A 21,813-nucleotide genomic window follows, 5' to 3' on the forward strand; every position below is an offset into this window, starting at 1 on the left:
TGCTCACCTGGCCTCTGGGCTGGTGCTAATGCATCTTTCCCAATGATTCCTCGTGCCAAAAGCGGGTCAGCATCGTATTGCCGAGTCTGAATTCAGCAGTCATTTTGTATGCACAATTCCCTCCTTGGACGCTGGTTGCGGGACCACAGTGCATTGGAGCAAAACCCGCTCTTCTCTGGTCTCATCCACTTCAAAGAAGTCTCTGCAGCTAGACGGCTTGTGGCTGACTCGAATTGCGCATTCGGAGAATAATCACGTCGGACGGCGGACAACGGATTGCTGATTGGGAGTGCTCTCCATTCCCCAAGGTCAATCAGGCTTGCCGTCGGCCTACCGTTTTTGCAGATCCATCAGAGGCGTCGCTCCCCACAGATATAGGGCAGCATTCTCCTGCCTCCCAAGCCTGGTCATGACGCGGACCGAGTGCTCAAGTATCATACTCGATCCATGACCGTTCGGCAAGGGCAATTAAAACTCCATCGAACGCGCCGTGGCCGTTGCGCTTCGCTACCCTGAGCCTTTTGGCTGTCCAATCACCCCGGCAGTACACCTGTTATCCGGCTAGAGTCATCTCCCAACTCATTTGAACACATCACGCCCTCTCATCTTTGTCCTACACGGCGACCCCCCTTTGAGACCTTCAGCTTTGGGTCCTGGACTTGTCACTGGATCTTCGCTTCTGGTAACGAACTGTTTGCTTCTGCGGATCATCCCTTGTCGCACTGTTTCTTTACGTACATGCCGGCTGCGACAGCCACGGCGACGCCTCATCCCACAAGAGGTACTTGAATGATGTCGGTCGCCACGGAGACTCTCCACCATCATAGCAGCAGTGAAGTCATCTCTATTGTCGCCATGTCGGAGTCTGGCAGCGAGGCCAGCAAGGCAGCGAAGAAGAGGTCAGTGTGATATGTCAACAACTTACTGATCTTGCCTGACATCACTGACCTTGCGATAGGGAATACAATCGGAATGCCCAGCGGGTATTTCGTAAGTGACCGCAACACGGCTTGTCCCGGCTGCCGCAGCGGCGAGCTCCCCTTCGAACTTCGGACACACACTAATCCACCGCAGGTCAACGGCGCAAGGAGCATCTTAGCAAACTCGAAGCGGCGCAGCGCGAACTCAACAGCATACAAGTTGAGGAAGTCGAGCGACTCCGTCGCGAAGTCCAACTCCTTTCGCAGGAGAATGAATCCCTCAAAGCAGCGTACGGGTCTCAGGCAAACTCTCCTGGACCGACGATCACACCATCGCCTTCGGGCTACATTCACTACGGTGCACCTCATCCTGGCTATCTAGGTTCGGTGTCTGCAAATACTTCCTACATACCCGGGGTCGTGCCAGCGGCACTTCATCCGCCTACCACAACACCGATGTCAAGCACAAGTACAGACCCGGCAAACGTCGTGGTGGTCGTCCCTCATAATATTCGCGAGATTCGACGAAATCTACACGCCATGTTTAGCCCCCTTCTCGAAATTCCTGTTATTTCAAACCCTCAAACGCACTTGGCCACCTTAGCGGCACTAGAATCAACATTACCCAGCCCCTTGAAACCCACGCCTCTACAGCTATCCACCCCTCACCACGCCTATATAGACATGATACCTTCTCCCAGTCTCAGAGATCGATTAATAACAGTGGGCCCAGCGAATGCCAATTCTTTTCTTACGGAAGCATGCACTATCGCGTGCGATATCGAGGATACCGGTCAAATGATTGTGTGGGGAGAAGACTGGCTGAGCGAATTCTCTTGGGAGTTCTCCCCCAGTGTGTTTGAACGCTGGGGAAGCTTCGTTCTCGGTCCTGAATGGGGTCAACGTGCAAATTTCTGGCGGAAACAAAGAGGAGCGCCGGTCATACCAGGCTATGATTGATGAAGATTCAAGCGAGCAACTACATACGGCATTTAAACGAGGAGGAAGACCTTTCCAGCCAGGTCACCGGATGAGCCCATTCACAGAACATTGGGCTCTCGAGAAAAGGCAATGATACCCGGGCCGCAGTCCAGGCAAACTTCTTATGCGCCATCGACAATGTTGCATGGCCAGTCAACGTGCGGGAAGAAAAGCCTCAAGCCTGGCGGCCCGACTACGAGAGGCGCCGGCCGCCATCTCAGGATCACTGATTTTCTAAACCTTCACTTGCTTAAGCTTTTATCATTTGTATGTTTCCATATGACCATGTACTATTATTGCACTTCTCTTTTTGTCTGCCTTCACTCAGCTGTCACGCCGTGGACAAGGCATCGATCGCCCATGAGTGTCCGAATTACGCAGTTTTTGTGATAGGTGTCGACAATATTGTGGAGAGAAAACTTGTTTGAGTGTATTATTCACCTAATGTTGTCAATGGCATCGTTGAATGAATGGCAGCTTGTGCACGCAGCACGAAAAAAATGAATAGTTTGTGAACATATGACACGAGTCGAACTCTCGGCAGCACCTCAAAGTCACCGAACGAATTCCACCTTCATCTCACTCTAAGTGTTTCCTTGGTCTTCCGTCACGAAAGCGCAGTCTACAAGTCTACAGATTTGTGCGCGCAGGGTCGCCGAGTAATAGTATTACGTACACAACCATCATTCCAGCTTCTTCCATGCAGCACTTCCGATCGAAGATGCCAGGGCTTCCTATACCTGCTTATTCTCGGTCAACCGAAGCCGTCTATTCGAGTCCTTGTGAGGTCGCAGAATATGACAATGGGAGGAGACATCACCGGGAGAACTTTCCTAGTATGACTACCCGGCGGAAGCCTTTCCAACCAGGTTATGTCTGTGTGAGATTGCGAAGTGGCCCAGCAGGTACGGCAGTCCTTTTCGCACCGCATCGCAAGCTTGCACTGAGAGAGGCACTCTGAAGTGTGCCCACTTTGACAGATGAAGAACTGAGGACCACTAGATCAAGACATTACCTTTAGCTTGTTCACGCCGATGTCAGAAGGTTTTTGTCTACGTTCCACTCAGTCCCGAGAGGCGACTCACTCATCAAAACCGAATGGCGAAGCCATTCGAATGTCATCACTCATTTGTCTCGCAACACGTGAACGCAGAATACATCCCACCGTCCATTCGCTATGAGTCGCTGATAAGTTGCGCCGGAAGATTTCCAAGATGCCAACCTCTTTTCGAAGGACATAAAGATGTTTATTTACGAGAGCTCGATGTACTGGAACTTGAGCCATTCTGCTTTCAGCCAGAACTGAAGACTACCAGCTCAATTACAAGAACCTACATAGCCCTGTGGTGGCCATTTGTTCCAGCTACACGAAGACTTCTCTCTTAAAAAGACAGTCCTGTTGTGACAGAAGTCACAGCGGGCGTTCAACTGGGGCAATTATGACACTGAAGAGTTACTAATCCCACGCAGATATTGAACCGACAAGCGTAATCTTCAACATGATGAAAGCCGTAGTTTGAACGGCACGCAAAAGACAGTGTCTTTCAGCAATAGCTTCAATTGTGGATGTAATTGGAATAGTCCTCTTGTATGATCATATATGCAGAGGGGAAAAAACTCTTGCAGTACTTTTTAATCTGATCAACATGCGGTTCGAACCCTTTCCCAGGAAAAAATAAGGGATCGAAAAAAAATCAAGTTAGACAAGTCCGGGAGCACCAACTGAATGCGCTAGTCCCAAAATAGCAACGCTCCGTTTCGATCGGAGGTCCTCCGGGTTATGAGCCCGGCGCGCTTCCGCTGCGCCACGTTGCTTGTGAATTAATCTTGACGGATGAATTTGAACAAAAGTTGGGGTTGTTAAATCCATATATCAATAATTATTTGATGTGGGGCTACGTTGTTTTCTTCGCCAAATCATGTTGATCAACTGTGAGGCTTCGAATCACAGGACAAGATTGGCCACGGCACAACATCGGCAAACTCTTATATGGACTATTCCGCTTCTGCCTCTAACATGAGATCATTTTGAGATGTGTCTGGATTCTTCGAGAATGGAAGTCGACATCTGCTGCTAGAGTACTAGAACGTTGAAATCTTTCACCCTGCTCTTGGAAGACAATAATGTCATGTTGCCTACCTCTCCATCGATAACACTCGTTGTAAGTGTCCTCGATTGACGCTGCAGTAAAACTACATAATGAACGTAGCGAAATCCTCGCTCGTGCGGCGAGCAACCGCACCTCGCCTCACATCTCTTCCTACATGTCGTCGAACACCCTTTCTACTATCTCCCAGCCTCCGGTCATCCCTAGTCACACGCTCCGTAACGCCGGTAACCAGCCATCCAGCAATTGCCTTCGTGAGAACGTATGCCAATGGACGACCGCATCCGCCCGGCGGCACTCACCGGATGAACATGAGCGGCGAGCCAGAAAAAGCCGCTTTGGAGGAATACGGCGTCGATCTCACCGCGCGTGCCAAAGAAGGAAAGCTTGATCCGGTCATTGGAAGAGACGGAGAGATTCACCGCACAATTCAAATCCTCTCGAGACGGACAAAGAACAATCCGGTCTTGATCGGTGCCGCCGGTACAGGCAAGACGGCCATCCTCGAAGGCCTAGCGCAGCGAATAGTCAGGGGCGATGTACCCGAAAGTATCAAGAACAAGAGAGTTATTTCCTTGGATTTGGGCCAGTTGATCGCGGGTGCCAAGTTCCGAGGTGATTTTGAAGAACGTCTGAAAAAGGTCCTGAAGGAGGTTGAGGAGGCTCAAGGAGGCGTCATTCTCTTCGTCGATGAGCTACATACGCTTCTGGGACTGGGGAAAGCCGAGGGTTCAATCGACGCAAGCAACCTTTTGAAGCCTGCTTTATCCCGCGGCGAACTACAATGTTGTGGTGCCACAACCTTGAACGAGTACCGCCAGATTGAAAAGGATGTTGCGTTAGCACGACGTTTCCAGCCTATATTGGTTGGCGAACCGTCGGTACAAGACACGATATCCATTCTCCGAGGCATCAAGGACAAGTACGAAGTACACCATGGTGTACGGATTACGGACGGTGCCCTAGTTGCCGCCGCGACATACAGCAACCGATACATCACCGATCGCTTCCTGCCGGACAAGGCTATAGACTTAGTCGACGAAGCCGCTTCGGCGTTGCGATTGCAGCAAGAGTCGAAGCCAGATGCTATTCAGAAACTCGACAGAGAAATCATGACGATACAAATAGAGCTCGAGTCCTTGCGTAAGGAAACTGATGTAGCATCCAAGGAACGTCGACAGAAACTGGAAGATACATTGGTGGAGAAGAGGAAGGAAGTCTACCGCCTGACCGAGATCTGGGACCGCGAGAAGGCAGAGATAGAAGCCATCAAGAAGACCAAAGAGGACCTGGAAAAGGCTCGCTATGATTTGGAACAAGCACGGCGAGAAGGTAACTTCGCCAAAGCTGGTGAACTTCAGTACGCCACCATCCCCAAATTGGAAGCCCAACTACCTCAAGAAGGCGAGGAAGTCAAGACCACAACCAAGGATGGAGAGACATTGATTCACGACTCTGTCACGGCCGATGACATCGCTAAAGTGGTCAGCCGTACCACTGGAATTCCAGTAACCAAGCTCATGTCAGGAGAAGTCGAGAAGCTCATCAAAATGGAAGACAAGCTGCGAGAACATGTCCGTGGTCAGGACGAGGCTCTTACAGCGGTTGCCAATGCCGTCAGGATGCAGCGTGCCGGCCTGAACAACGAGAATCGACCTCTCGCGAGTTTCATGTTCCTCGGCCCTACAGGTGTAGGCAAGACCGAACTATGCAAACAGATCGCCAATTTCCTTTTCAGCACAGAAAGTGCTGTGGTCCGATTCGATATGTCGGAGTTCCAAGAAAAGCATACTGTCTCTCGCCTCATCGGTGCAACGGCAGGATACGTCGGCTATGAAGATGCAGGACAGTTGACTGAGGCTGTCCGCAGGAAACCTTATGCTGTCCTGCTCTTTGACGAGTTCGAGAAAGCTCATCGCGATATCTCAAGCTTGCTTCTGCAAGTCCTGGACGAAGGCTTCTTGACTGATGCTCAAGGCCACAGGGTCGACTTCCGGAATACCTTGATCGTCTTGACCAGTAACCTTGGTGCCGAGATATTGATGGGATCCGGTGCGAACGTCGAGAATGTCACGCCCGAACAGAGGAAGGGCGTTATGGAAGTCGTTCAGGCAAGCTATCCTCCAGAGTTTCTCAATCGTATTGACGAGTTTATCATCTTCAACAAGCTCTCCAAATCGGCGTTGAGAGACATTGTCGACATTCGCATCAAGGAGCTCCAGACTAGACTTGACGATCGCAGAATCCGCCTTGACATCTCGGACAAGGTCAAGGATTGGCTTTGCGAGAAGGGTTACGATCCTCGGTACGGTGCTCGTCCTCTGAACAGGCTGATACAGCAGGAAATTGGGCGCAGGTTGGCCGACAGGATCATTCGCGGCGAGTTGAAGACCGGTGATTTGGCAAAGGTTGTGATCTCGAAGGACGGGGATACTTTAGAATTGGAGTCTTCGAAGACGTCTTGAGACCAGACTGCCAAGTCACTATCGCTACACGCTACGACTGCCCACGACTCGATCGGCAAAAACCATTGAAGGCTGGGTCTGCCGGTTTCTTCATTCCGCGACGGCACATTGAGAGATTCACCGCCTGGTACTACTCGGGTTACAACTACCAAGGTTATTCCCTGGACCTGAAAAGATTGGTCCACATGACCACCAGAACTTCAAACCGGCAGGAGAGAGGCTGTGACATGATGACCTCTCATGACTGAATTCTTCTGTGAATGTATAGATGATTGCATGAACAAAACTTTTGGACGCTGCATATTTGGAGTTTATTGGATGGGAAAATGGAGTATTGTCTTGCGTGGAATGAATGATTGATTGCTGCATTGATACCCATCTCACCTCTCGACACCATTGTGTCCTGTACAATGAATACAAATAATATCTTTCAAGACTCTGTCTCATTTTCCTCCTGGCTCTCTGTGCAGCGGGGATCGGAGCATGCTGTGTACCTGAAACTTTACTATAGCCTGTACCAATATTGAATGATAATGGCTGTGTGCATTTACCAAAACCCAATAGACTTTATGTGCTTGTGCTTTTATTGTTTGAGTTTCACTAGGTATGTACCTAGGTAACAGGTATATTGATTGGAGAACTGGAGGACGTTCCATTTCCGAGACACCGTCAGTGACTCGAGTCGGGAGGTTTAAAACAACCACATCCTCCGCAGATTCCTCCTTCTTCCCGCGCAGCTTTTCTTAACTTTTGGCCTCGCATTCATCTCGATACCCATGACTCACGCAGATTGAATCAACGCTTACTCTCCAACACCTGCTGCACTCTCTCCTCCCCGGGCCGGCGCCGAACTCGCTGGCTGCGTCTCTGCGTGAATTAGCGCTCCGGGGTGTCCTATATATAGGAGCGCTCTCCCCGCAAAATACTCAGTCTTTCTAGATCCAGAGACATGGATTCTCCTCATGCGTGTATATGCACAAATTTACCATGATGCGAGGAGTCGTCCAGCCTTTGGGCGGTGCGTCCTTGAAACGCTCGCTTGCCTGATATGACCAATGATCATTCCGTGAGTCTCAAGATGGTTGGCTTGTTGATCTGCCTTGCACAGGAGAAATTGGCCAACCAGCGACATGCTTGCCTCTGATAGGCGTCCTTCAGACTTTGACGAATGGTGAGTTGATCATTGACCGGCCGTCATCGAACGGAATGGACGCCACGTATTCGACAATCAATCCTCGCACTGTCGATGACGGTTTGACAGTTGTGCAGCACCGTATCTCGACGCAGCTCTAGGATCGGCAGGCTCTCCGGAAGATCTTCCTTCTAAGAATCTGATTGGATCATGGCGGTCAGCTCCTCCCGCTGAAGGAAATGAAGATGAAAATGCATGCATGCATCCATAGCGATACAATGTCACACAAAAGCTCTGCAAGCAGAAAGACGAAGCAAAAACAGACGACTCGACGATGAGGACGAGTACATTCGAGAAGGCTGACACCAGTTGCCCGAATTTACGAGCGCTGTATGGTACAGAGATTACGTGTGAGGCGGTGGACAAAGCGGTACCCGGTCACACCCTATCGGCAGCTCGATATCATGAACAACTGCTCCTTACTCAAGCCAGGTGCCGGGGACAAATTTCGTGGCAATAAAACGCTACAAAGGAGCAAATGTCGTCGGTGGAAGTGAGGTCCTACGCCCTGCTCGGAAGAAGTCTGGCTCCTCTTCTTTCAATCATTATTCGGCGCGACGACACAAGACGGAAGTTGACTATGAAAGACTATCATTTTTACCTTCTGCACATGGATGAAAACTGATCCCGTTTGCTTCTTCCCTTCCCTTTTCTCCTCCATAGGACCGAGTCAAATGTGGGTATGCGCGTTCTGCCTGCTTACCAGGTGCGCTGACGTGTCTTTGCAGTTTTATTTGCTTGAGTCAAAACTTTTGGACTCTCCGGCTTGGCTTTATATATATATATTGACATCACCGAGATGCGTCTTGGGGCGCATCCAGTTAACGAAAACATGTTGTCGGCCGAGGGAATCCTGCAGTACCGCATTATGTAGGTGTTGGCGGATATGCAACGGCAAACCCAACGCACGGTTGAAATTTCGATTGCCGCAATCGAAAAAGCGAGTAAGTTGCTAAGCCCTTCTCATTCAAGTGATCATGCTGACCAACGAAGCCGTGACGCGACTCATCGACCCCGGTCCCGCTCAGCATCCCAGAAAGGGGCAGATATCCAGAACAAGGAGGTCAGCGACAGCGAGGATAATTTAGGCGTCGAGTCTGAGTCCGGCACAACAGCAAGGAATACCACGAAGAGAAGGACTTCGCAAGCAGACCAGAATACCCTGTTGAGCGCTGTCAAGGAACTGCATGACAAAGGAGAGCAACTTCTGACAAATATCTACAAGGGCTAGATCGTGGAGGCAGAGAGAGATGTACGCCAGACCAAAAGCAAGACGAACGACTTGTCCGTTGACTGTGCGGAGTTTTTCGACAACTTTGTATCAGGCAGCAAATATCTCACCACCGCGTCTGACATTGAGTTTGTGAAGTCCTTGAAGGATCAGTCAGACGCACTCCTTGAGGAGTTGTAACTTCTGCTTGGTCGAGACTTTGCAAACATTAGCCCGACTTAACCAAGAAGGCCGGAAGCGAAGACATTTTCGACAATCATCCAGTGGTCGTTGGATTACCGGTACGGAAGTTTCTGCTGGCAATGTGGCCAATGTGACCGAACAAAGCACTTCCACTGGCAATGATATTCCTACCACTCCAATGCGCAGTCAAGCTCTACCTTTCCAGCAGGATGATAAAGGCGAGCTATCAGAAGACCTTTCAAAGATGTCCATCCTGCCCAAATCCTTGTGTGAAAAGGAGAATGCGCTATTTGCCCTCAGGTTTGCTGCCCAAAATCACTGAGCTCAATGGCTCAAACCGGAGCCCAGCGCTAGTTGCCCGGCACGAGATTCAGCAAAGACATGGCTATCATTGTGACGGACATCCGACGGCAAAAGTTGTCTTTGCCAACCGGGCCAGGGAGTGCTCAGTTTGTACGTGTAAGGTCGGGCATGATTGCTGATATCGAATCCCAGAAGAGACGCCAGATAAAGGTGTGTCAGCTTTCGAGGACTAGCCATAGAGGGAAATAATCGGAACGCCAGAGTCGGGCAGAATAACGGCCAGGTGATGCCTCGCGATCGATATCACATGGGGAAAGATTTCAGCGAGACAGACACGCGTCTTTAAAGCTGGCTGCAACCTAACCCTAACAAGACCTGACAAGAGCGTCGTTCCTTATTCTCGCAGAAGCACTTTGGCGATCCATGATTTGTCCAGCGACAATACATAATCGGCAGAGCCGAACGCCGCACACCAATGGAACCGGGACGGCATCAACGTATTCGAACTGTACGCAGAGGACTATGAACAAGAAGAGAGACGATTGGCCTCTCAACTTTCCTATGGCGAGAAGAGTGGAGGGACCGATACGAAAACAACTTCGACGTTTTCCGCACAGACGTTGATCTGGATGATCCCAGAATCGTTGCAGCCACAAATAAACGTGGCATCAAAGATGCCTTCGACGAGCTTCCAAGACCGAATTCTGTTCGCAATGATAAGTGGCCGACAGAATTCTGCCCACAGAATGGAAGGTGCCTCGTGGGAGTTGCCGAGGAACGAAGGACGGCACTGTCCCCTCGGCTCACATTTGCTTTCGCTGTCTAGATACCTGGCTTTTTCCCTCTCCTCCAGAGATGGCTATAACAATCAACATTCTGTTGTCGTTCTCGTCATTGTGACTAATCTCTGTTCCCCGTTCTACCAATTCACGTTACAAGTCTAAGCCCAGTCGAAATGTTCCGTGTGTAAATAGACGTCCTTTACGGATCCTCGGATGATGTCCAGCTGTTGGTCTGCGACGGCGTTGCGGACATCATTCTGCATCTCAAGTGGACCACAGACAAACACGCCGAGAATCTGACTCCATTCTCGAGACCCTTCCTTTGAAATCATGCTTTTCAAGTCCGGTCGACCCGTGTGTGTTTCTCCAAGAGCATCGAGGTCGACGGAGTCAGATGCCGTCTCTGGATGCACCATCTCCGTGTCCTTTTCGTCAACCTTCTTGGACACGAATTGGCTTGTGGATGGTGGCGGTGATGGAGAAGAAGAGTCGGTCTCTAACGGTTCGGCTCCCGTGAAGTACATTTCCACGGTCGACTTGATCTCAGCGAGTGTAGTGCCGTAGGCGTCGAGCAGCTCCTGGACTTTTCCCAGATACCACTTGCACGTCGTGAGGTCGCGTGTGGCGACGATGAGCTTTAGCGAGGGAGCAACATCCGAGCTCGCTTCTGCTTTGAGGATACGCTTGACGTGTCTGATCTGCAGCTCGACAAAGGGTAGTGTCCAGCCTGCGCCGGAACCGCCGGCGATCACGACGAGACGGTCGCACTCGAGCAGTCTCTGCATGTTAACACCCCCGTACGGCCCGTAAAGCATAACCGTCTCCGACTTGCCGCCGCCTGCGTGCTTCGCTAGGCGGCCGGTGAACCCACCTGAGGGCCGGATGTAGAAGTCAACGGTGGACGACGGGTTGGAGGGTTTGTTGATTGGCGAGTGGGGAAGCGAGCAGATTGTAAATGGATGGATGGTGACACCGTGTAGACCCATGGACCGGAACCGGATGAAGCAGTGCTGACCTGGAGTCCAGTCGAAAGACACCGGCACCGAAACTTGGATCAGCCCATTGGTTGCCAGTGAGATGTTTGCTCGTTGACCAAGCCCATGTCGGGCGAAGGTGCGGAGCTGTGAGTACAGAACACAGACGACGTACAAGACTCCGGTGGCGATGAAGTAGTCCCTGAGGCAGACGTGTCAGAAGGGATTGACGCGTACAAGGGGTCGCGGCTCACCAAGAGGTAAGTGTGTAGTCGCAGTGGAGGAAAAAGAAGACGACAAAAGTTAAACCTGCGATGAAGTGCGTCACTTTGAATGCTTCATACCACCGTTTCCTGTTCTTGTTAAGTCGTCGTCTTCTCCCAGCTTTGGAACAGAGAGAGACTCACCGAAGCGGACTGATGGATCCGAATACAAGCCAGCTCTGAGCAAGCAGGGCTACGACGCCGGTCCAGTAGAACACGCTGGTGTTCCACTGTTCGACCATGTCGTGCTTCCAGATATTGAAGACGATGAAGGGGAAGGTGTGTATGAGTGCTAGAATGTACATGGCGTACGAGATCCAGCGGTGGAATACCTGGACGAGAATACATTAGCAGCTAAGGTTTTGCACCCTGGAGTGGTTGGTCGATACCTGAAGTTTCTCGTGTGAGACACCCGTCAAGAGTGTGATCATATTAGCCTTTGCCGCTGTCGCACTGGTTGATGTCAACACAACTATCATCCGAGAATAGAACGGTCGTCCCGTACAAGACAAAGGGCATACAAGCCAATGCCATCCACCCGGACCGAGTCGCTATGGGAGGCGAGTTGCCATAGGTTAGGGTTCTTGTGTTGGGCCAGTAGTAGGGCTTTGGACCAAGGGTCATGCCTGCGGTGATATCAGTACTTGGGGACTATGCCCTTCACGTACGTGCTCACAGAAGAAGAAAACGACTCCGGTAGCACCCAGGAGGAGGAGTCCCAAGGGAGGTGAGTTCCATCCCAAAATTCCCAAGCGGTACCCGCGATAGGATAGGAATCTGATGCTCGCCGTGATCCGTCTCCAGATGGTGATTTTGTCTTCTCTACCAGTCGGCAACGTCGATGACAGGAAGTGTCCGAAGTAGAACAGGATAATGGCAGTGAGAAAGAAGGCAACAGTTGGCAATCCGTAGCGGTGATCAGCTTCGTACCTGGGTTAACAGATATTAGAAGAGGTATTGGCCGGTTGGGTCAGAAGAGCAGTACCAAAAACGCCAGTAACCCTGCTGATATGCACATTGCTCTGTGGTATTGAGCATACACATGTAGTCCCGAGAGGAGTGTAGCATAATGGGAAGATCGAGCCATGGTGCCATGTTGAAACTGACTGTGCCCTTCTCGACGAACGGTCGTGCGACGAGTTTTGCAGTGTTTCCTTGGAGACCTACCTCCTTTTGGCGTTTTTGTAGACTTCCTATATCTTTGGCTGGTAACAGGGCTCACCCCTTCGAGCAGGATTTATAAACGGCAAAGTCGGCATCTCACACCACCTCGTGAAACGCATCCTGGAAAACTACCCATCGCTAGCCTGACTGAATGGCTGATTGAGAAGGACTTTTCCAGGGATGGTTAATTCATTGTGAGCATGTTTCCACAGTGAGCAGGTTTCAGGCGACCCATAGAATTACCTGCTCAACCCAATTATGGACCCCAGATTGGGTCCAGAAGCAGTTAGGTATAGAATCTCTCAAAGTGATGGACGTTGGATAAGACTTGAAAGCATCTGCTCTCAAAGGTTATTTCTTCTCACACTTTGAATATACCGTGTCGCCGTCCTGCCATATACCACAAACAGTCAACCGTTGCACAGCATATCACAATGGATATGTCGAGTATGTCATCGACAATGAGTATGGGAGGCTCACCGACGTCGACAATGTCAGGCGGCGCTATGAGCACGGCCAGCTCCACGAGCCATGGCGGGAGCATGATGATGAGCATGCAAGACATGATGATGGTCTTTTTCACTGGCACCCAAACACCATTGTATTCCACAGCATGGACTCCTTCATCCACGGGACAGTACGCCGGCACATGTATATTCCTAATTGTTCTTGCTGTCATCTTTCGAGCGATTTTGGCCATCAGGAGTGTCTTTCCGCGAGATCGTTACAGTGCCACTTTGTTGGGACCGGACCACGACAAGCCCACTGTTCGAACCATGGAATTCACCACGCGAGGTATACAGGCTCGGCCTTGGACGGCACACGAGGCTGTGTCGAGAGCTGCGCTTGATGTTGTCTTGGCTGGAGTGAGCTATTTGCTGTAAGAATGAATGATCCATACTACACCAGACAGGCAGTTTGACCACAACGCTAGGATGCTTGCAGTCATGACCATGAACGTGGGCTACTTCCTCAGTATCCTTGGTGGAACTTTCCTGGGGAGCTTCGCATTTGGCAGCTTGACTGGAGTTACTAGTCATTAGGCGAACCGTTGATGAGAAGAACCGAAATGCTTAGTCTGACAGAAAATGAGCGTCCACGGGCCAGTGGCCTCTGTCAAAAGAGCTAGAGGAACTGCTGCCGATGGGATATAGGCACGTTTGCCCGACGAGTCGATAAGTCTGCGGTGAAACCAACAGTTCCGCCGCCGTCGAGGTTGCGGCGGCAGTGAGCCATAAATCCCACGACAATTGTGATTACAATCAAGACGACGAAGACATATGACTCACCAAATTGGAAAGAAGTCGCTCACGGTCTGACCACTCCGCATCGGATCAGTAATGGCGTACCCTGGACAATCGCTCGATAGGCATCTCTGGACGTTTGTAATCCGTTGCTGTGATTGCCGTGCCAGGTGAGCATAGATTCCGTCGCCGTAGCGAAGCCTCCCCTGCACAAGCCGAGGGCGGACATTGTTGGGGGATAGACCCCGATGGACCATCGGCAGGCTTGAATGATTCTTAGCAGAGGAAAAGTGGGACCTCAGGACAGGGAGTGTGTAGAGCCTTGTTTATACTACCCAGGTTATGACATCTAGCGAACCAACTTCGAGTTCATTCCAACGATGCAGCGCACGATATCCCAATCGCCGCCCAGGCCTACCCAATCTGTCACCACAATACCAGTGGACCAATCTCCATCTTTGACACGGCCTTGGTCTCCCAACATGTGGTTCTGACACAGATGTGCGGTGATTGCAGGATTGACCTCGGCCGCGATTTTTTCTGGCCAGGTACCGACTTTCCAAAAGTTACTCGCGCTCAAGAAGTTCACATAGAGAGGATACTTCTCGCCTCCATGAGCCTGCGCATTCGCTTGATCGAACTTGCAACAACCACTGCGCTCGAGATGATCCTTCGCATACTGAATCTTCTTCTCGACCGTTGGTCTCTCGAGGACCTCGTAGAAGTCCTGTACGCAAACATCGCCAGAGGGGCACATAGCGTTGGGCGTGTTGTCTGCCCAGACATGGGCGTCAATCCCCCAGCCACGCCCGTTCCATTCCTTGCGGAGTGCTTCTTCCAGGACGAAGCGACGGAGCAGGACAATGCGTCCTCGAACCTCGCCTAGCGAAGGGACACGAGGTTCGGTGAACCACTCGCGTGGATTGGTGTAATGATCCTTAAGGATGCGTGACAGTTGCTCATCGGTGCCTTTGCCGGTTCCTTCCCGTTTCAGGGAGAGAATCAGGGTCTCACTGGGGTGCTCTTTCAAGAATTGCAGGATGGTGTTGTATAGGTCTCGAAAGTACTTCGTCCCTGATAAGGCTATTGGAAAGGCCGAATGGACAAGATGGAGCTTGTCTGAATTAGGGTCGTAGGGCTCGGGCACTTGGACGCGCACGTCGAAGAACCGTACTCCATTTGCTAGTTGTTCCTTGGGTGAGACAGCCTGGCATCTCACCGAGGGAGGTGCATTGTGGTTTGTCGGAGAGTTGTGTGTGCCTGGAATGGACAACGCCCCCAGGGGGATGTCGTCTGGCAATTCCTTCATCCAAGACTCTAGAGTCGAGGTGTTGAACAGCGCGACGTAGGACGAGTTGGGCAGATAGATGCCGGTGAAGCGCATCTTGGGATTCGGAGCCAATGCGACCAATGACGCGGTTTCTTTCGTCGGCACGGGACAGTACATTTGATGCTTGCCTCCAAGCTCAGTCTGGAACGTCAGCCTGAGGCGTTCATTGGGGTTCTTAATGACAGGCTTGACATCAGTGGGCACGACCGTGAAAGGTGGTAGTTTGATTGAGACCTCTCGTGTTGCAAAGGGTCTGGCATCAGCATCGATCTGCGGCACCTCTCTCCTTGTGGTGCTGTTGGTCAGGCCGAGGCTGTTGGTCACCGAAGCCAACGACATTGTGACATTCTGCATCTGAAAGCCCTCATCTGGCGCAGGATCGAAATGCTCGACCAGGACCAGGGTCAAAGGGTTGTTGCTGACGTTGCGAATGGTGACGTTGGGAGCCATGGTTGTATGTCGAGGCTGGCGGCGGAAGACGGGAAAGAAACTCATCGACATCGAAGGGGAACATAATACTACTAATAATAATGAGCTGAACCTGGACCACCAGGGCTAGGCTAGCGAGGCCGAGCTGGCATGGATGGCCACACAATTAGCTGCAGATTCAGCTGAGCTTGTTGTCGATGATGTCGATGAGAAGCTTGGACTTCAGCTCGAGTTCTCTGCTTTAGCCATTACCAGACTGGGCCCAGTTTTGGAGGGGCAGAAAGGGGCTCAGCAGGCTGACCGTCACCAACCACTGTGAGTACGCCACGAGTACCCTACCAGCAGAGGCATCCTTGCCCTAGGTTATTGTTCTGCTCGTGTCCGTGCTGGTACATGACGTCCCAATGATACTCGAGATCGTCTCCGGGTGCTGTAGATCACAGATTGACACCCGAGACGACCGAACGCTTCTCAGACCTCGACTTTACGTCCATCCTTATTTCAGCCTTGCCATGATACATAGTTTAACGCGGCCCGGCCAGCCCGAGTATCGGTGCTCAATAGACCTACTATCTACTCCGTACTCCGTACATAGGTAGCATATAATGACACACATTGTCTATGTCTACGTGCTATTAACCATAAGACCAGAAGCTACCTAGGTCGTGAGGACTACCACGATGCTAAAAATGGAATCACAATGAAGTGAACGCGAACAGAAAAATCCCTAGCCGACCTCATTCATTTAATTCATCTCAGTACCATCATATTCTTGTAGATCATCCAAGCAGCAGTTGAGCTCAAGTCCGACGCGACGTACATCTATGTGCTCATGGAAACCATGCTTGCTCAAAGTGTGACCGCGTATATTATATTATAACTTCCATCCACACCTGAGTAGGCGGACCCAAGACGCGGGTCCTCACCATCAAGGTCTCGATTTCAGGCATCTTGGTCTTGTTCCAACCCAATCTGTAATGCTTTACCAACTGCAAAGATTTCCTTTGTCTGCAACAATTCGAAATATGGTTGGCATAACAGTCTATCGATCGTTTCATCTCGATTGAATCGAGCAACGCTCATTCGAGAGATTTTGGTACACAGCCTTCCTGCCCGGGAGACTTTCCGCATCACGCTACAAGAGACTTGATTCACGAAGCAAATCACTGTGTCGGACACCCATCTTGAAGTCCGCTCTCGTCCAAGTCAGGCATTGGCATGCCCAAAGGATTGGCAACAAGATCTTCAGGAGGCGCGCCTTCTGCCTGCATGGCTTGCATTTTCTCCCACACAAACTCTCGACATTTAGGATCCTCGTCACTGTACCCTTTTTCTTCAAACTTGTTCACAATCTCATTCACAACAACCTGTTGCCTCGAAAAACGCTCGTACTCCTCGGTTGGCAATCTGGGCTTGTTCTGCACCAGCCATTCTGGGTACTTCGTACTGAGCTCTTTCATCGGCTCGTAGAGCATGTCCTTATTCGTCAGTTGTTCCATCATACCAAGAAACATCTTGGACAGATCACCATCGTCCTGGCCGCCAGCACCTTCGGCGTCCAAAGCGCGCAGCATTTCGGCTAGCATATCCTCCTCGGCCTTGGAAGACTGCGCAGTCGCGCTGCTTGCCGCTGCCGAGGAGGATTCCATGCGGGCCATTGTTTTGCGGATAGTGTCTTCGAACGACGTATTTGTTGCTTTGCTTTTGGAGGCCCCAGGCTGTTTGCCCTTTTCTGGACTCTGTAACTGAGACTCGCTCTCTCTCCTGTCGCGTTCTTTCGTGGCAATGTCTCCGACCTTGGTCCCTTTATCCTCACCTAGTATGGCCTTCAAGAGATCTTCGGGCTGAATACCCTCGGCTTCCATCTTCTGGGTGAATTCTTCGAGTTCGCGGCCCATTTTCGCAATGTCTTCTGGCGACGCTGCCGAGGCGGCTGGTTCGTCCGATAATTTAGACATGAGTGAGGACATTTCAGCTGTCAGACGTGCCATAAACTCTTCCTCGGACTCATTCGGTTTGGGACCTTCTGGGATGGGAATGTTGGGAGGGAGAGAGGATTCATCTTGTGCTGCAGCGGCCGGTCTGCCTGGACCAGAGGATGAAGGTGTGGGCTCGGGTTGGGATTTGGGTTGCGCAGAGGATGCAGCTGAGAATTGGTCGAGGACATCTAGATGAGCGTTAGGATGTCGGTGTAGCAGTGTGCGCAAGGAGGAGAAGGGACTTTCTCACCATCAAGATCATCAAAGTCTGGGTCTGAGTCAGGATCTTCGGCGCTGGCTCCAAGAGGCTTCTGTGACTTGGTAGCTGTATCGTCAGAGGAGTGCTCTGCTTGTGGCCCAGACGGCCGTGGTGGTTCCGCCATGCTTTCTAAACTTCAGCAGTACGCTGTGCGATCGCAGTCAGCGGGTTTGGTGGTGCTCGGTCAAATCACGAGCTCAGTCGAATCTTGTCGCGCACTAAATCTAGCAACCAGAATGCGTACGAGAGTCGAGAGCATAAATGTGAGGTTGGACCGACAGGATCAATAACAGGAAGCCAACCGTTTTGTCGGTACACGCACGATGAATGAACAACTGTAGTCTTGGACCGTGGACAATCCCCGCAGGCCGAGGCAGTTGTGATTGACGTCGGGCGAGCAGAACGCGCCAATACGGTGGACGTCTCTGGGTCCTCAGAAATGGATCAGGAAGGGCCTGGCCTTCCCCCGTTTAATGACTAGGGCAAAGAGCTAATTTTTGCTTCGTCGAGCGAGGTATATTGCGGTCGTTCTTCGAATCGGACATCCAGCAATCGACATGATTGAGGCCAATGAAGCGGACTCTATTCCAGCCATCACCATGTTGGCACACACGTTCTAAGATTTCAAGGTGGGCGAGATTACCCTCTCCCCGTCTACTCTCGAGCCAAAAAGCCAAAGATGAACCGCTACGCATCCTTTTCTGCGGCTCCGATTCATTCAGCGCTGCCTCCTTGACTGCCCTACATGCCTTTTCAAAGACCGCGCAAGCCAACATCGCCTCCATTGATGTTGTCACGAGAACGGACAAACGAAGCGGGCGAGGTCTGAAGCTCGTCAATAGCCCGCCCATCAAGCATGACGCCCAACGACTTGACCTTCCAATTCATCAGATTGACACCTTCAAAGGATGGAATTTACCAGAGTACAAAGGCTTAAATCGACAGATTAACCTGGTGATCGCAGTTTCCTTCGGACTTCTCATCCCTCGAAGGATCCTTGACATGGCCAAATACAATGGCCTCAATGTGCATCCCTCGATGCTACCGGATCTGCCAGGAGCTGCTCCGATTCAATGGTCCATAATTTATGGCAGAACGACGACAGGGGTCACAGTGCAGACATTGCATCCATCGAAGTTCGACCAGGGGCTGATCCTCGACCAGACTCCAGCTCCCGGCATAGCAATTCCCAATCCTCAAAGTATCACGACCCCGCAGCTTATTGACTTGTTGGCGCCTTTGGGAGCCGAAATGTTGGTCAACGCGATTCGGAACAAACTGTACATCTCGCCATATGAACCCGTCCGCGACCAAGGGAATGCCCGAGAGGTGGCAATGGCTCCTAAAATCACTCCGCAGATGAGAGTCATTGATTTCACCAAATTCACCGCCACCGAACTCCTAAGGCGAAACCGAGCAATTGGGCCTTTGCAGGTGTTTCTCAAAAAGGGCGACGAGTCAAAAGACCTAATACGCATCAAGATCTCTGAGGATGCTCGATTTGCTACGAGCTCAGACATCCCAGAATGCATGAGAAGCTTTGCCGACCGCATTCCAGCAGGCGTTCCTTATGCAATAATGTCAAAGAGCCAAAGTCCGACTAACAGCAATAAACCTTTGTTGGTTAACACTCTCGCGACGGATAGCGACTGCAGACAAGTCGCATTTCCTCATATGACCGTCGCATCTATGGGAAAATCTACCGGTGCAGCAGCTGCTGCTCGAGCTATAGCCTTTCGCAGAGCCGAGATCGTCGGAGATTTTGGTCTTCATATTTGTACGCGGCCTTTCATGCTGCCGGATGACCTCAACGGGCAATAACAGACCCCCATGTATCAGAAAGGCAGAAGATCGATTACCTAATGACGAGACCAGCATCTGTAATGTCAGCGACATCCCGTCTCCATGAGTTTTGACATACCAACTACAATTTGTTGCCCTGTGATGGAAGTGTTCTTCGCAGTCGAGACGAATGAATCGGCGCAATCATCCAGATAGGTCTTCTCAACGGTTAGCATGCTCGTTAAAGGCAAGAAGAATAACACACTTCATGTTTCAAGGCAGCCGAATTGATTATAAATTGTTGTCGCTCCTCGGGATATTTCTTACCCTGGTGTTGTTAGCGCTTGAGACCACACGGAAGCTTGAACTACACTTACCCAATCTGTAAGAAGAAGGCCTGGCAAGATGGCGTTGACTCTTATCTTAGGGCCTTGGGTGGAGGCAAGGCACTTCATCAGGTGAATACCAGCGGCCTTGGTTACAGCTACTGTGTGTCAAAATGCCAGGCTTGAATGGGGACCTCTTGAACTTACAATAGCCCATGCTACTTCCACCGCAGCTAATTCCCTTTCCTACGTCAGTCTGCAGAATATGTGGTCTTGGAAACCTCCTACCGCAACCGACGAAGAAATGAGAAACACTCCTCCATCCGGGTTGGAATTGAATAGGGGCGCGGCTTCCTGCATCAGACACAGTTGTGACATGACATTCACGTGCCAACACTGCTGATATGAGCACGGGTACCAAAGATTGCATTCGCACGTTGTACCTTGTTCCATTCGTCGTGGCTGAGGTCGTTGAGGTCTCCAAACTTTGCAAACCTGGTCCAACCAGCATTGTTGACAATGACATCGATACCTCCCAGTTGTTTGACGGTTTCCTGGACCAGGCGAGAACAGTCTGCTGCAACCCCGACATCCTGATAATCATATGAGCATTGTTCGGTACGCGCCAGTCTGACAGATCACTTGACCTACCCCTTGGGCAATGGCAACTTTGACACCGAAGCTCTGCTTGCACTTTTCGGCAAGCTCTTCTGCTTTGTCCCTTGCGCTTACATAGTTAATCAAGAGATTTGCACCCTCTGCAGCAAACCTTTCACAAATGATAGCGCCGAGGCCCCTGCATTATAGTAAGAATCTTGGTCGATGGCTTCCAATCTTTCTTCTTCCGGAGATACGGTACCTAGAACCCCCAGTGACCAAAACATTACGATCCCTGAGATTGTATGGCATTGTGTAAGGTGGTAGTAGCAACGGTTCAATGTAAACTTTGTACGGAATAAGATCTGCCTCTCGGTAGAAAGATAATATGCTTCCGGAGATAGAGTAATACACAAGCAGCAAATGATGCGGGAGACTCGCTATTTAGACTGTGAATGATGCTCGTTGCACCCCGCATGGACTATGGCCAACAGAGCACACCTTAGGTACCTAGGTAGGCCGGTCTCCATACTCGTAAGCCCGTGGTGCTAGCAACAGGATTAATAACGGACCATTCCCGAGGTAAAGGATACAAGGCACACCCCGCTTGGTAAAATACCACCCCGAACCAAAGAATGTGTTGCACTATTAGGGTATCTTGTCGAGGTGACGACCTATGCACTCTTCTAGCCATGTCGCCTCAAGGACGTGCAGGGACGATTCCTGCGGCCTTACTTGTATTCTTCTAGAGGGAGAGTGAGAGCGAAAGGATGTGTTGGTGACCTTTGCAAGATATCATCTCGAACTACGTCCCATATCTCGTCTCACCTCAGATTCACTTTAGGGCCGGCCACTGAAAGTCTTGTCTCTCCCCCCTCCACAAGGGGGTTTCCCACCACAGCCATATACAGCTCAAGGCGATGGACGGTAGGCTCCCGGAGAGAGGAAGAACGGGGTCGTAGTCTAATCGTAGCCTTCGGGGTTGAGGTCTTCAATGCCTGGTCGATTCGCCATCGTTAGGGGTCCGGAGTAGACGCCAGTAGTTTCCTTCAATAGTCGATGGCTTTTTCTTATCCTCCTCATGAATATCGCTTCGCGAGATTCTGATGACAAATCGATGGCAGCCGACACACCACCTCGAACTCAGAATCGATAGCGTCGCCGTAGAGGAACTTGATGACCTGGTACCGGCGTTCTTCCTCTACATCGTCCAAGGGAAAGACAGTGGACTTCCCTAATCTTCAGAGAGCCAGGAAGGTTGTCCACCACTTTCGCCAATGGAAGGTGAGAACAGGGTGGGC

General features: G+C 51.0%; 8 protein-coding genes and 1 non-coding gene across 9 annotated transcripts; 4 read left to right on the top strand and 5 right to left on the bottom strand.

Annotated features, from left to right (window-relative positions):
• Positions 1 to 855: 855 nt before the first annotated feature.
• On the top strand, positions 856 to 1,880 carry PV08_02881 (uncharacterized protein; the record flags this gene model as incomplete). Its single annotated transcript, XM_016377239.1, has 3 exons — positions 856 to 899; positions 959 to 990; positions 1,075 to 1,880. 3 exons carry the CDS (start codon positions 856 to 858, stop codon positions 1,878 to 1,880), a joined length of 882 nt encoding a protein of 293 aa, XP_016238809.1.
• Positions 1,881 to 3,644: 1,764 nt separating this feature from the next.
• On the bottom strand, positions 3,645 to 3,716 carry PV08_02882. Its single transcript has one exon. It is a non-coding gene; the product is annotated as a tRNA-Met (tRNA).
• Positions 3,717 to 4,320: 604 nt separating this feature from the next.
• On the top strand, positions 4,321 to 6,474 carry PV08_02883 (uncharacterized protein; the record flags this gene model as incomplete). Its single annotated transcript, XM_016377240.1, has 1 exon — positions 4,321 to 6,474. The coding sequence occupies one exon, from the start codon at positions 4,321 to 4,323 to the stop codon at positions 6,472 to 6,474; it is 2,154 nt and encodes a 717-aa protein (XP_016238810.1).
• A 3,849-nt stretch (positions 6,475 to 10,323) lies between these two features.
• On the bottom strand, positions 10,324 to 12,497 carry PV08_02884 (uncharacterized protein; the record flags this gene model as incomplete). Its single annotated transcript, XM_016377241.1, has 7 exons — positions 10,324 to 11,341; positions 11,394 to 11,492; positions 11,547 to 11,734; positions 11,792 to 11,855; positions 11,908 to 12,028; positions 12,079 to 12,332; positions 12,388 to 12,497. The coding sequence occupies 7 exons, from the start codon at positions 12,495 to 12,497 to the stop codon at positions 10,324 to 10,326; spliced, it is 1,854 nt and encodes a 617-aa protein (XP_016238811.1).
• Positions 12,498 to 13,057: 560 nt separating this feature from the next.
• On the top strand, positions 13,058 to 13,609 carry PV08_02885 (uncharacterized protein; the record flags this gene model as incomplete). Its single annotated transcript, XM_016377242.1, has 2 exons — positions 13,058 to 13,446; positions 13,501 to 13,609. 2 exons carry the CDS (start codon positions 13,058 to 13,060, stop codon positions 13,607 to 13,609), a joined length of 498 nt encoding a protein of 165 aa, XP_016238812.1.
• A 550-nt stretch (positions 13,610 to 14,159) lies between these two features.
• On the bottom strand, positions 14,160 to 15,590 carry PV08_02886 (uncharacterized protein; the record flags this gene model as incomplete). The annotated part of the gene is made up of 1 exon (XM_016377243.1): positions 14,160 to 15,590. The coding sequence occupies one exon, from the start codon at positions 15,588 to 15,590 to the stop codon at positions 14,160 to 14,162; it is 1,431 nt and encodes a 476-aa protein (XP_016238813.1).
• A 1,142-nt stretch (positions 15,591 to 16,732) lies between these two features.
• PV08_02887 (uncharacterized protein) lies at positions 16,733 to 17,931 on the bottom strand (the record flags this gene model as incomplete). The annotated part of the gene is made up of 2 exons (XM_016377244.1): positions 16,733 to 17,736; positions 17,799 to 17,931. 2 exons carry the CDS (start codon positions 17,929 to 17,931, stop codon positions 16,733 to 16,735), a joined length of 1,137 nt encoding a protein of 378 aa, XP_016238814.1.
• A 446-nt stretch (positions 17,932 to 18,377) lies between these two features.
• PV08_02888 (uncharacterized protein) lies at positions 18,378 to 19,628 on the top strand (the record flags this gene model as incomplete). Its single annotated transcript, XM_016377245.1, has 1 exon — positions 18,378 to 19,628. The coding sequence occupies one exon, from the start codon at positions 18,378 to 18,380 to the stop codon at positions 19,626 to 19,628; it is 1,251 nt and encodes a 416-aa protein (XP_016238815.1).
• A 34-nt stretch (positions 19,629 to 19,662) lies between these two features.
• Positions 19,663 to 20,824, bottom strand: PV08_02889 (uncharacterized protein; the record flags this gene model as incomplete). The annotated part of the gene is made up of 9 exons (XM_016377246.1): positions 19,663 to 19,685; positions 19,729 to 19,807; positions 19,855 to 19,917; positions 19,967 to 20,073; positions 20,123 to 20,156; positions 20,204 to 20,311; positions 20,359 to 20,508; positions 20,567 to 20,711; positions 20,775 to 20,824. The coding sequence occupies 9 exons, from the start codon at positions 20,822 to 20,824 to the stop codon at positions 19,663 to 19,665; spliced, it is 759 nt and encodes a 252-aa protein (XP_016238816.1).
• Between the last annotated feature and the right edge of the window lie 989 nt (positions 20,825 to 21,813).

Source organism: Exophiala spinifera (assembly GCF_000836115.1).
Source record: "Exophiala spinifera strain CBS 89968 unplaced genomic scaffold supercont1.2, whole genome shotgun sequence".
In the NCBI taxonomy this organism is placed as follows: Eukaryota; Fungi; Ascomycota; class Eurotiomycetes; order Chaetothyriales; family Herpotrichiellaceae; genus Exophiala; species Exophiala spinifera.